The sequence below is a fragment of the Mobula birostris genome, chromosome 22 (assembly GCF_030028105.1).
Source record: "Mobula birostris isolate sMobBir1 chromosome 22, sMobBir1.hap1, whole genome shotgun sequence".
Classification (NCBI taxonomy): Eukaryota; Metazoa; Chordata; class Chondrichthyes; order Myliobatiformes; family Myliobatidae; genus Mobula; species Mobula birostris.
In genome coordinates, this window is record NC_092391.1 from 574868 (window position 1) to 589554 (window position 14687).

Here is a 14687-nt window from a genome sequence, read left to right on the forward strand (position 1 = left end):
TTCTTTGATGCCCTGACTGGTCAGGAAACTATCAATTTCCACCTTAAAGATACCCACAATCTTGGTCTCCACCGCAGTCTGTGGCAGAGCATTCCACAAATTTACTACTCTCTGGCTAACAACATCCTTTCTTATTTCTGATCTAAAAGGTTGCCCCTCAATTTTGAGGCTGTACCCTCTAGTTCTGGATACCCCCACCACAGGAAACATCCTCTTCACATCTACCCTATCTGGTCCTTTCAATATTCAGTAGGTTTCAATGAAATTGCTCTGCATTTTTCTTAATTCCAGTGAATACAGGCCCAAAGCTGCCAAATGCTCCTCAGAGCTTCGTGGGCGCTGGGACATTCCAGAGGCCCAATCAGTGGCGGGAGCAGAGCACTTCAACACGGCTCCTCGCAGGTCGGCGAAGCTTGTAGAAGAGGAGAGCTTTGCGGGCATTCAGACATTCCAGAGGCCCAATTGGTGGCAGGAGCAGAGCACTTTGATGAGGTTACTCGCAAGTCAGTGAAGCTTGTATAAGAGCAGAACTTCGCAGGCAATTCAACAGTCCAGAGGCCCAATCACTGGAGGGGCTAGAGCACTGTGAATTAAATAGAACTACAGAAAGGACAAGGGCCGGGCGGATATTGTTGAGAATAGGCCAGCAGTGAGAGTAGGAGCGTCAGGGTTTGACTCAAGAGGCTTCGATGAGAAGAGGTTGAGGCCAAAGAAACAGGTTAGAAGGGTTAGTTTTTCCTTTCATTATTGCTGATTTGTTCTTGGTTGTAAAGTTCAGGCTGGATCGCAGATACGGCAGCGGAAGGCTCTACCTGTCGGATGTGGAAATTCATGAAATCTGATGGTCTCCCTGATGACTACACCTGCGGAAGTGCAGCTAGCTCCAGTTCATGAAAGATCACATTAAGGAGCTGGAGTTGAGTGAACTAAAGATCATCCGGGAGACAGAGCAATTGATAAGATATGACTTTTGAACAGGTGGTTACACCCAGAGTGTAGAATTCGGGGAGTAGATGGGTTGACACCAAGAGAGGTAAAGGGAGTAAGAAGTCAGTGCAGGGTCCCCTGTGGTCATTTCCCTCAGCAACAGGTATACTCCTTTGGATACTGCTGAGGGGGATGACCTATCCCGGCAAGGCAGTAGCAGGCAGACCAATAGCACAGTGGTTGGCTCTGAGTCTCAGAAGGGTAGGGTGAAGTCAGGTGGAGTAATAATCACTGGGGACTCAATAGTTAGGGGGACAGGTAGGAGATTCTGTGGCAGCTAAAGAAACACCAGGATAGTGTAACACACATCAAAGTTGCTGGTGAACGCAGCAGGCCAGGCAGCATCTCTAGGAAGAGGTACAGTCCATGTTTCAGGCCGACACCCTTCGTCAGGATAGTGTATTGCTTCCTGGGTGCTAGGGCTCAGGAAGTCTCTGAGTGGTTGCAGAATATTCTTGAAGAGAAGGATGAGCAGCTGGAGGTCATGGTACATGTTGGTACAAATGATTTAGACAGGAGAGGGAGAGAGGTCCTGCACAGTAAGTTCAGGGAGTTAGGAACAAGGCTGAAGAGCAGGACCTCCAAGGTAGTAATCACTGGAATACTCCTAGTTTCACGAGCTAGGGAAGGTCAGAACAGGAAGATAGCACAGATAGATGAGTGGCTGAGGAGATGGTGCAGAAGGCAGAGTGTCAAGTTCTTGGATCATTTCAACCTTTTCTGGGGAAGGGGTGACCTGTACAAGTGGGATGGATTGGACCTGAACTGGAGGGGAACCAATAACCTGGAAGGGAGGTTAGCTAAATTGGGGAGGATTTAAACCTGATTTGCAGGAGGGTGGGAACTGAAGTGGAGAGGCAAAGGATAGGGCAGATAGCACACAAGTAGTGACTGCTTGTAGGGAATTTGTGAGGAAGGATAGGCAGATGATAAAGCAAAGAAGCACTCAGCCAGATGTTTGAGATGTCTATTTTAATGCAAGGAGTATCATGAGCAAGGTGGATGAACTACTACAAATTCAACACAAGGGAATTACAACAGGAAATAGAAAAGGTTTGTCAGAAGGGCAATGTTATGATAATTGTGGGGATTTTAACATGCGAGTGGATTGGGAAAATCAGGTCGGCACTGGATCTCAAGAGAGAGAATTTGTAGAATGTCTGTGAGATGGCTTTTTAGAACAGCTTGTTGTTGAGCCCACTAGGGGATCGGCTGTACTCGATTGGGTATTGTGTAATGAACCAGAGGTGATTAAAGAGATTGAGGTGAAGGAACCCTTAGGAGGCAGTGATCATAACATGATTGAGTTCACTATGAAATTTGAAAAAGAGAAGCCGAAATCTGATGTGTCGGTATTTCAGTGGAGTAAAGGAAATTACAGTGGCATGAGAGAGGAACTGGCCAAAGTTGACTGGAAAGGGACACTGGCAGGAAAGACGGCAGAGCAGCAGTGGCTGGAGTTTACGCGAGAAGTAAGGAAGGTTCAAGACAGGCATATTCCAAAAAAGAAGAAATTTTCGAATGGAAAAAGGATGCAACCGTGGTTGACAAGAGAGGTCAAAGCCAAAGTTAAAGCAAAGGAGAGGGCATACAAGGAAGCAAAAATTAGTAGGAAGGCAGAGGATTGGGAAGTTTTTAAAACCTTACAAAAGGAAACTAAGAAGGTCATTAAGCGGGAAAAGACTAACTATGAAAGGGAGCTAGCAAACAATATCAAAGAGGATACTAAAAGCTTTTTCAAGTATATAAAGAGTAAAAGACAGGTGAGAGTAGATATAGGACTGATAGAAAATGATGCTGGAGAAATTGTAGTGGGAGATAAGGAGATGGCAGAGGAACTGAATGAGTATTTTGCATCAGTCTTCACTGAGGAAGACATCAGCAATATACCGGACACTCAAGGGTGGCAGGGAAGAGAAGTGTGCGCAGTCACAATTACGACAGAGAAAGTATTCAGGAAGCTGAATAGTCTAAAGGTAGATAAATCTCCCGGACCAGATGGAATGCAGCCTTGTGTTCTGAAGGAAGTAGCTGTGGAGATTGCAGAGGCATTAGCGATGATCTTTCAAAAGTCGATAGATTCTGGCATGGTTCCGGAGGACTGGAAGATTGCAAATGTCACTTCGCTACTTAAGAAGGGGGCAAGGAAGCAAAAAGGAAATTATAGACCTGTTAGCTTGACATCGGTGGTTGTGAAGTTGTTGGGAGTCGATTGTCAAGGATGAGGTTACAGAGTACCAGGAGGCATATGACAAGATAGGCAGAACTCGGCATGGATTCCTTAAAGGAAAATCCTGCCTGACAAACCTCTTACAATTTTTTGAGGAAATTACCAGTAGCCTAGACAAGGGAGATGCAGTGGATGTTGTATATTTGGATTTTCAGAAGGCCTTTGACAAGGTGCCACACATGAGGCTACTTAACAAGATAAGAGCCCATGGAATTACGGGAAAGTTACATACGTGGATAGAGCATTGGCTGATTGGCAGGAAACAGAGAGTGGGAATAAAGGGATCCTATTCTGGTTGGCTGCCAGTTACCAATGGTGTTCCACAGGGGTCCGTTTTGGGGGCCGCTTCTTTTTACATTGTACATCAACGATTGGGATTATGGAATAGATGGCTTTGTGGCTAAGTTTGCTGACGATGCGAAGGTAGGTGGAGGGGCCAGTAGTGCTGAGGAAACGGAGAGTCTGCAGAGAGACTTGGATAGATTGGAAGAATGGGCAGAGAAGTGGCAAATGAAATACAATGTTGGAAAGTGTATGGTTATGCACTTTGGCAGAAGAAATAAACGGGCAGACTATTATTTAAATGGGGAAAGAATTCAAAGTTCTGAGATGCAATGGGACTTGGGAGTCCTCGTACAGGATACCCTTAAGGTTAACCTCCAGGATGAGTCAGTAGTGAAGAAGGCAAATGCATTGTGGGCATTCATTTCTAGACGAATAGAGTATAGGAGCAGGGATGTGATGTTGAGGCTCTATAAGGCGCTGGTGAGACTTCACTTGGAGTACTGTGGGCAGTTTTGGTCTCCTTATTTAAGATAGGATGTGCTGACATTGGAGAGGGTACAGAGAAGATTCACTAGAATGATTCCGGGAATGAGAGGGTTAACATATGAGGAACGTTTGTCCGCTCTTGGACTGTATTCCTTGGAGTTTAGAAGAATGAGGGGAGAGCTCATAGAAATATTTCGAATGTTGAAAGGCATGGACAGAGTGGATGTGGCAAAGTTGTTTCCCATGATGGGGGAGTCTAGTACAAGAGGGCATGACTTAAGGATTGAAGGGCGCCCGTTCAGAACAGAGATGCAAAGAAATTTTTTTAGTCAGAGGGTGGTGAGTCTATGGAATTTGTTGCCACGGGCAGCAGTGGAGGCCAAGTCATTGGGTGTATTTAAGGCAGAGATTGATAGGTACCTGAGTAGCCAGGGCATCAAAGGTTATGGTGAGAAGGCGGGGGAGTGGGACTAAATGGGAGAATGGATCAGCTCATGATAAAATGGCAGAGCAGACTCGATGGGCCAAATGGCCGACTTCTGCTCCTTTGTCTTATGGTCTTATGAACTATGATAAGTGGAACTATAATGTTGTGGTCATTACAGAGACTTGGTTGACATGGGGCAGGAATGGCTACTGAGTGTGCCAGGCTTTAGAAGTTTCAAAAAGGACAAGGAGGGAGGCAAAAAAGGTGGGGGAGTGGCACTGCTAATCAGGGATAATGTCATGGTTGCAGCAAAGGAGGAAGTCATGGAAGGATTGCCTATTGAGTCACTGGGGGTGGAAATCACAAAACAGGAAAGGGGCAACAACTCTACTGGGAGTTTTTTTATAGATCACCCCAATAGTAACAGAGATATCGAGGAGCCAAGTAGGGGGGCAGATTCTGGAACAGTGCAATAATAATAGGGTTGTTGTTATGGGTGATTTTAACTTTCCTAATATTGACTGGCATCTCCTTAGAGCAAGGGGTTTAGAAGGGGTGGAATTTGTTAGGGGTGTTCATTGAGGTTTCCTGACACAATATGTAGATTAGCCAACTAGAGGAGAGGTTGTACTTGATCTGGTACTGGGAAATGAACCTGGTCAGGTGTCAGATCTCTCGGTGGGAGAGCATTTTGGAGGTAGTGATCACAACTCTTATCTCCTTTACCATAGTGCTGGAGAGGAATAGGAGCAGAAAATTGGGAAAACAACTAATTGGGGTAGGGGGAAATAATGATGCTATTAGGCAGGACCATAGGAACATAAATTGGGAGCAGATGTTCTCAGGGAAATGCATGGCAGAAATGTGGAAAATGTTCAGGGAATATTTGCATGGCCTCCTGAATAGGTACGTTGGGATAGGGGAAAGGAGGTAAGTCTCCAGCCCCTTGGTATGAACATTGAATTCTCCAACTTCCGGTAATTCCCTCCCCCTATCCCAATTTCACTCTGCCCCCTCCCCCAGCTGCCTACTACCTCCCTTATGGTTCTACCTCCTTCTACTACCCATTGTGCTTTCCCCTATTCCTTCTTCACCCTTCCTGCCTATCCCCTTCCCCACCCCTTCATCTTTCCCTTGACTGGTTTTTCACCTGGAACCTACCAGCCTTCTCCTTCCCACCCTCCCCCCACCTTCTTTATAGGGCCTCTGCCCCTTCCCCCAACAGTCCTGACGAAGGGTTCCAGCCCGAAACGTTGACTGATCGTTTCCACGGATGCTGCCCGACCTGCTGAGTTCCTCCAGCATGTTGTGAGTGTTGCTTTGACCCCAGCATCTACAGAGTATTTTATGTTTACTGCAGACTCAACCTGTAAATTAACCTTCTGGGAGTTTTGCATGAGGGCTCCTAAGTCCCTCTGCACCTCTGATGTTTGATGAGCTCAAAGACTCCTACAATATATTTTAAAATTAGAAAATGACACAGTAAAATGTGAAAATAGTTGTGGGGACTGAATACCTTTTCAAAGCAGTATCCTCAGCCTCCTGCATTGTGGAGAACAATCACAGTTTTTCAAATCTCTTTTCGTAACTAAAGCGTTCAATTCAGGCAACAGCCCAGTGATCTCTGCTGTTCACTTTCAACCAATACCCTACAGTATCCTTTCTATAGTGTGGTGGCAGAACTATGTACTATATTCTAAGTGTGACCCAATCAATTTTTGTATGGCTATGACATCTAGAACCCTACGACACCAGGTATGACAATGTGGAAGGCCATTTTTGACAGTGAAAAGACAATCTCATGTGAAGTTACAGAGATGATCAAATGTATGTCAGCTTGGTAGGGTTTGCAAGTCATTAGTTTCTATAAGGAGAAACCTAACAGCACAATTGTCAGTGATACTCCAGTCCCCGGAGTTATTCAATGAATAACACGAGAGGACATAGTCTTAAACTGCTTGGAAGTAGGTACAAGGGGGATGTCAGAGGTTTTTTACACAAAAAGTGGTGGGTGCGTGAAATGCCCTGCCAGCGAAAGTTCTAGAAGCAGATACAATAGGGTCTTTTAAGAGATTCTTAGATAGGTACATGGAGTTTAGAAAACTAGAGGCCTACGTGGTAGGGAAATTCTAGACAATTCTATAGTTGGTTACATGGTCGGCACAACATTGTGGGCCGAAGGACCTGTAATGTGCTGTAGATTTCTATGTTCTAGGTCGATAAAGAATGAATCATTGAAATGTGGAAACAAAGCCTCTGGATCAAGACTGGAGGTTGGAATAAAAATAATAAGCCAGGGAACTATCCAGCAAATTCTATTGGAAAGTGCAGATATACACTGGGCTGAATTATTGAAGCTAACACCTTGTACATTACCGTTATTTTGATGGCGTACGCAGTCCTGAAAAACAGCATGCCACTTCTGTTGCTCTTTCTCTGATACAACACAAAAGTAGTAGTGATGTCCATATGGATGCCACAAAATGGTGCGGTATTCTGTTGGCCATCTCAGAAATGGAGAACTGCTTGCTTTTCCTTTGATTCCTAGGACAGAAAAAGAATAGTTCTGACAATTGCACCTCTCTCTCACTTTGGTATGAACACTTTCATAAGAACAAAAAAAAATTGGAGAAGTCATATGGCTCTTCTGACCATTCAATTAGATTAAGCTGCTTGGCTTCAAAACCACTCTTTTTTCCACTGTTCTCTGCCCCCCCCCAAAAAAAAACCTGTTTAATGCTACGTTTACAGAAGGAAAATCTTTAAGATACTCCATCTCTTAAATTAGTTCAAGCTCACTTCCATCTAAAATGGGTGACACCTTACTCTGAAAGCATGGTCCCTAGATTCTCAGATGGTGGGCAACAGCTTTATCATCCTAAACAAATAAAAATCAGATTGCCTTCCTCTAAACCCCATACTTTGCATTGGTCAAACCTGCTCAGTACAGTAAGTATGGAGAAGTACAAGGACATTATCAGGATTGGAGGACCTGGGTTATAAGGAAAGATCAAATAGGTTAGGACTTTATTCCTTGGAACGATGAAGATTGAGAGGAGGTTTGAAAGAGGTATACTATATTATGAGGGGTAATTTCCCAATGAGGTTGGTTGGGACTACAACTAGAGGTCATGGGATAAAGGGGAAAGATGAAAAATTTAAGGGGAACATGAGGGGAAACATTTTCACTCAGAAGGTTCTGAGAGTGTGAAAAGAGTTGCTCGTGCAACTGGTACATGCCTAATCTATTTTAGAATCAGAATCACGTTTATTATCACTGGCATATGTCATGAAATCTGTTCACTTAGCAGCAGCAGTTCAATGCAATACATAATATAAAAGAGGAAAAAAATAAAAGTAAATCAATTACAGTATACATATATTAAATAGATTAAAATCATGTTAAAAACAAATAATATATACTTAAAAAAATGAGGTAGTGTTCATGGGTACACAATGTCCTTATAGGAATTGGATGGCACAGGGGAAGAAGCTGTTCCTGAATTGCTGAGTGTGTGCCTTCAGGCTTCTGTACCTCCTACCTGATGGTAACAGTGAGAAAAGGGCATGCCCTGGGTGCTGGAGGTCCTTAATAATGGACACTACCTTTCAGAGACACCACTCCTTGAAAATATCCTGGGTACTTTGTAGGCGAGTACCCAAGATGGAGTCGACTAAATTTACAACCCTCTGCAGCTTCTTTCGGTTCTGTGCAGTAGCCCCCTCCATACCAGACAGTGATGCAGACTGTCAGAATGTTTTCCATGGTACAACTATAGAAATTTTTGAGTGTACAAAGATTTGACGTGCCAAATCTTTTCAAACTCTGAAGGAAATATAGTCGCTGTCTTGACTTCTTTATAGCTACATTGATATGTTGGAACCAGGTTAGGTCCTCAAAGTTCTTGACATCCAGGAACTTGAAACTGCTCACTCTCTTCACTTCTGATCCCTCTATGAGGATTGGTATGCGTTCCTTCATCTTACTCTTCCTGAAGTCCACAATCAGCTCTTTCGTCTTACTGACTTTGAGTGCAAGGTTATTGCTGCGACACCACTCCACTAGTTGACATATCTTGCTCCTGTATGCCCTCTCAACACCATCTAAGACCCTATCAACAATGGTTGTATCATCAGCAAATTTATATATGCTATTTGAGCTACGTCTAGCCACACAGTCATGGATATAGAGAGAGTAGAGCAGTGGGCTAAGCACATACCCTTGCCACCGGTGTTTCAACGTTTAAGGGAAATTTGGATTTGTATATGGATAGTAGGGGTTTGGATAGCTATGGCCCAGGCGTAGGTTGATGGGACTAGGCAGTTTTAATGGGTAGGTACGGACTAGATGGGCCGATGAGGCTGTTTCTATGCTGTACTTTTCTATGTTTCTAAGTATATGCCTTCTTGAGAAAAGAAAGCAAAACTGTTCTCCAGGTACAGTCTTGTCAATGTTATGTATGATTGCACAAGCACTTACTGCCTTCTCTAACAGTAGATGACAATATTTCTAATTACTTGCTGTACATAGAACATTACAGCCCCTTCGGCCCACAAAACTGTGCTGACCATATAACCTACTCTAGAAATAGCTTAGAATTTCCCCACTGCATTGCCCTCTGTTTTTCTAAGCTCCATGTATGTATCTGAAAGTCTTGTAAAAGATCCTATTGTATCCACCTTTACCACCGTCGCTGGCAGTGCATTCCTTGCACCCACCACTCTGTGTGAAAAACTTAACTCTGATATCCTCCTTGTACCTACTTCCAAGCATCTTAAAATTATACCCCCATTTCAGCTCTGGTAAAAAGTCTCTGGCTATCCACATGATCAATGACTCTCATCATCTTGTACACCTCTATCAGGTCACCTCTCATTCTCCCTCACTCTAAGATAAAAAAGGCCAAGTTCACTTAATCTATTCTTATAAGGCATGATCTCCAATCTAGGCAATATCCTCGTAAATCACCTCTGCACTCTCTCTATAGTATTCACATCCTTCCTGTAGTGAGGTGACCAGAACTGAACACAGTACTCCAAGTGGGGTCTGACCAAGGTCTTATATAGCTGTAACAATACCTCACGGATCTTGAACTCAATCCCATGGTTGATGAAGGCCATCACATCATACGCCTTCTTAAGACACTGTCAACCTGCGCAGCAGCTTTGAGTGTTACATAGACACGGACCTCAAGATATCGCTAATCCGCCACACTGCCAAGAGCCTTACCATTAATATTATATTCTGTCTTCAAATTTAACCTACTGAAATGAATCACTTCACACTTACCTGGGTTGAACTCCATCTGCCACTTCTCAGCACATTTCTGCACCCTATCGATGTCCCGCTGTAACCCCGACAACTCTCCAGACTGTTCATAACACCCCCAACTTTTGTGTCATCAACAAACTTACTAGCCCACCCTTCTACTTCCTCATCCAGGTTATTTATAAAAATCGCAAAGAGCAGGGGTCCCAGAAAAGATCCCTGTAGAACACCACTGGTCACTGTCCTTCATGCAGAATATGAACAACCCTTTGCCTTCTGTGGGCAATCTAATTCTGGAACCACAAAGCAAGATTTCTTTGGATCCCATGCCTCCTTACTTTCTGAGTGAGCCTTGCATGGGAACCTTATCAAATGCCTTACTGAAATCCATATACACTACATGCACTGCTCTACCTTCATCAATGTGTTTTGTTACATCCTCAAAGAATTCAATCAGGCTCATAAGGCGTGACCTACCCTTGACAAAGCCATGCTGACAATTCCTAATCAGATTATGTCTCTTCAAACGCTCATAAATCCTGCCTCTCAGGATCTTCTCCAACAACTTGCCCACGACTGAAGTAAGACTTACTGGTCTATAATTTCCAGGGTTATCTCTACTGCCTTTCTTGAACAAGGGAACAACATTTGCAACCTTCCAATCCTCTGGTACTTCTCCCGACCCTATTGATAATGTAAAGATAATTGCCAGAGGCTCAGCAATTTCCTCCCCTACTTCCCACAGTTGCCTGGGGTATATCTTGTTTGGTCCTGGCAACTTATCTAACTTAATACCTTTCAAAAGCTCCAGCACATTCTCTTTCTTAATGTCTATACTCTCAAGCGTTTTCAGTCCGCTGTAAGTCCTATCTGACCCCCTAACTATCGAGTCCCCTATGACTATCGCTTCTCCTGACTTCACCCTACCCTTCTGAGGCTTAGAGCCGACCACAGTGCTTTTGGTCTGGCTGCTGCTGCTTTGCCCATATAGGTCACCCTCCTCAGCAGTATCCAAAGGGGTATACCTGTTGCTGAGGTCAACGGCTGCAGGGGAACCCTGCACTGACTTCTTTCTTCCTTTACCTCTCTCAGTATTCACTTTCCTACTCCTGAATTCTGCAGTCTCGTGTAATCACCTGCTCAAAAGTTGTATCTATCAATTGCTCTGCCTCCCGTATGACCCCTAGTTCATCCAACTCCAGCTCCAGTTCCTTAATGTGGTCTTTCAGGAGCTAGAGTTAGTTACATTTCCCGCAAGTGTAGTCATCAGGGAGATCATCAGGTTCCATCAATTCCCCCATCCTACAGGAGGAGCATTCAACCGCCGTATCTGCCATCCTGCCTGTACTGTACAATGGGTAACCAAGACCAAATCAGCAATAACGAAAGGAAAAACTAACCCTTCCAACCTGTTTCTTTGGCCTCAGCCTCTTCTCGTCGAAGCCTCCTGAGTCAAAGCCCTATGCTCCTACTCTCACTGCTGGCCTACTCCCAACAATGGCCGCTCAGCTTGTCCTCTTGTACTTCTATTTAATTTGATGTGCTCTGCTCCTTCCGCTGACTGGACCTCCAGAATGTCCGAATGCCCGCTAAGCTCTCCTTTTATACAAGCTTCGCTGATCTGCGCGTATCTTCGTCAAAGTGCTCTGCTCCTGCTGCTGTTTGGGCCTCCGGAGCCTCCGAATGCCCACGGAACTCTCTTTACCTACAAGCTTTGCCGATCTGTGATTAACCTCGTTGAAGTGCTCTGATTAGGCCTCTGGAAGGTCCGAACGCCCACAAAGCTCTACTTTTGTACAAACCCCATTTCCAGAAAAGTTGGGATATTTTCCAAAATGCAATAAAAACAAAAATCTGTGATATGTTAATTCACGTGAACCTTTATTTAACTGACAAAAGTACAAAGAAAAGATTTTCAATAGTTTTACTGACCAACTTAGTTGTATCTTGTAAACATACACAAATTTAGAATTTGATGGCTGCAACACACTCAATAAAAGTTGGGACAGAGGCATGTTTACCATTGTGTTACATCACCTTTCCTTTTAATAACACTTTTTAATCATTTTGGAACTGAGGGTACTAATTGTAGTAGACTTGCAATTGGAAATTTTGTCCATTCTTGCTTGATATAAGAATTCAGCTGCTCAACAGTCCGTGGTCTCCGTTGTCTGATTCTCCTCTTCATGATGTGCCATACATTTTCAGTAGGAGATAGATCTGGACTGGCAGCAGGCCAGTCAAGCACACGCACTCTGTGTCTACAAAGCCACGCTGTTGTAGCCCATGCAGAATGTGTTCTGGCATTGTCCTGCTGAAATAAGCATGGATGTCCCGGGAAGAGACGTCGCCTTGACGGCAACATACGTCTCTCTAAAATCCTAATATGCCTCAGAGTCAATGGTACCTTCACATACATGTAACTCACCTATGCCGTGGGCACTGATGCACCCCCATACCATCACAGATGCTGGCTTTTGCACCTTTTGCTGATAACAATCTGGATGGTCGTTCTCATCTTTGGCACGGAGAACTCGATGCCCGTTTTTTCCAAAAACTAGCTGAAATGTGGACTCATCTGACCACAGCACACGGTTCCATAGTCTTTCGGTCCATCTGAGATAAGCCCGGGCCCAGAGAACTCGCCGGCGTTTCTACGTAGAGTTGATGTATGGCTTCTTCCTTGCGTAATAGAGTTTCAAGTTACATTTCTGGATGCAGCGACGGTCTGTGTTGAGTGACAATGGTTTTCCGAAGTACTCCCGAGCCCAGGTGGCTATAATTGTCACAGTAGCATGACGGTTTCTTAGGCAGTGCCGCCTAAGGGCTCGAAGATCACGCGCATTCAACAGTGGTTTCCCACCTTGCCCTTTACACACTGAAATGGCTCTGAATTCTCTGAATCTTTTCACAACATTATCTACTGCAGATGTTGAAAGACCTAAATTCTCTCCAATCTTGTGTTGAGAAATGTTCCTTTTGAACTAACAATTCTCTCACGAATTTTGGCACAAAGGGGTGAGCCACGACCCCTCCTTGCTTGCAAAGTCTGAGCTTTTGATGGACACTACTTTTATACCCAGTCATGATACCTCTACCTGCTACCAATTAGCCTGCTTAATGTGGAGTCTTCCAAACCGGTGTTACTTGAATATTCTGTGCACTTTTCAATCTTATTTTAACTCTGTCCCAATTTTTGTTGAGTGTGTTGCAGCCATCAAATTCTAAATTTGTGTATATTTACAAAATACAATTAAGTTGGTCAGTAAAACTATTGAAAATCCTTTCTTTGTACTTTTGTCAGTTAGATAAAGGTTCACGTGAATTAACATATCACAGGTTTTTGTTTTTATTGCATTTTGGAAAATATCCCAACTTTTCTGGAAATGGGGTTTGTATAAGCTTCGCCTAACAGCAAATAACCTCCACAAAGTGCTCTGCTCTCGCTGCTGATTGGGCCACCAGAATGCAGTAGTTGTATGCCAAGTCTACATCTTACGGTGGGGCAGTGGGGGAGGGGTGGCTGGGGGTGGAGGGAAGAGTTGCTTAAAACCAGCTAATCAGAGTTTAAGACCTGCATATTCCAGAAAGGAAGAAGGATAAGGATGGCAAAGGAAAGGAACATTGGATGAATATTTCCCATCTGTATTTACTGTGGAAAAGGTCATGGAAGTGAGGAAATTCAGGGAAAAGTTCGCAATACCTTTGGATACATCTATATTATGAAAGAGATGCTATTAGCAGTCTTAATGCACATGAAAGAAGATAAATCACTTGATGAATGGGAAGACAGAGAAGACATTTGGCCTGTCCCCTAAAACCTTCACTAATTTTTATAGATGCACCGTAGAAAGCATTCTTCTAGGGTGCATCACAACCTGGTATGCGAGTTGTCCTGTCCAAGACCGGAAGAAGCTGAAGAAAATCGTGAACACAGCCCAGCACATCACACAAACCAATTTTCTGTCCTTGGACTCACTTTACACCACACACTGTCGGAGCAGTGCTGCCAGGATAATCAAGGACATGACCCACCCAGCCAACACACTTTTCGTCCCTCTTCCCTCCCGGAGAAGGCTCAGGAGCTTGAAGACTTGTATGGCCAGATTTGGGAACAGCTTCTTTCCAACTGTGATAAGACTGCTGAACAGATCCTGACCCGGATCTGGGCCGTACCCTCCAAATATCCGGACCTGCCTCTCGGTTTTTTTGCACTACCTTACTTTCCCTTTTCTATTTTCCATTTATGATTTAAAATTTAAATTTTTAATATTTACTATCAATTTGTACTCCAGGGAGTGCGAAGCGCAGAATCAAATATCGCTGTGATGATTGTACGCTCTAGTATCAATTGTTTAGCGACAGTAAAGTAAAGTAAACTGCTGTGGCTCTGGCAGAGATACCTGTATTACTGTTAGCCATAGGAGAGGTACCAGAATTCTGGAGGCTGGCAAATTTTATTTATTTTATTGTTATTTAGAGAAATAGCACAGTAACAGGTAAAGCGAAAACACTCTGTCCAATTACACCAAGATGACCAATTAACCTACTAACCTGTACATCTTTGGTATGTTGGAGAAAATCCATGTAGTCACAGCGAAAACGTGAAAACTCATTACAGACAGTGGCAGAATTTCAACTGGGTCGCTGGCACTGTATTAACATTTACACTACCCACTATGCTGTTATGACAGGCCCAAATATTGTTGCTTTACTTGAGAAGGGCTCCAAGAACGAGCTGGGGAAATGCAGGTGAACCTACAGTAACTTCAGTGTTGGGAGATTACTAGAGGGGATTGTGAGAGATAGGATCTACCTGTATTTGGAAAACCAAGATCTTGTCTCTCGGTATCCCTGGTATCCTCTCAACACTAAACTCATGTTGCCTTCTGGGTGCCAGAGTCTGGTACATCTTGGATCGAGTCCTCAGCATTCCTAAGTGGGAGGCTGAACCACCAGAGGTCATGGTCCACGTAGGTACTGATGACATGGGTAGGAAGACT

The 14687-nt window shown here is 44.0% G+C and overlaps 1 protein-coding gene across 1 annotated transcript in view; it reads right to left on the reverse strand.

The window, feature by feature from the left end:
- LOC140186083 (protein Niban 2-like) overlaps positions 1–14687 on the reverse strand; it is a 330169-nt gene that overhangs the window by 104060 nt on the left and 211422 nt on the right. The window contains exon 5 of the mRNA XM_072239948.1: positions 6792–6959. Coding sequence (XP_072096049.1) covers positions 6792–6959 — 168 coding nt within the window. The remainder of the gene's footprint in view (positions 1–6791; positions 6960–14687) is intronic.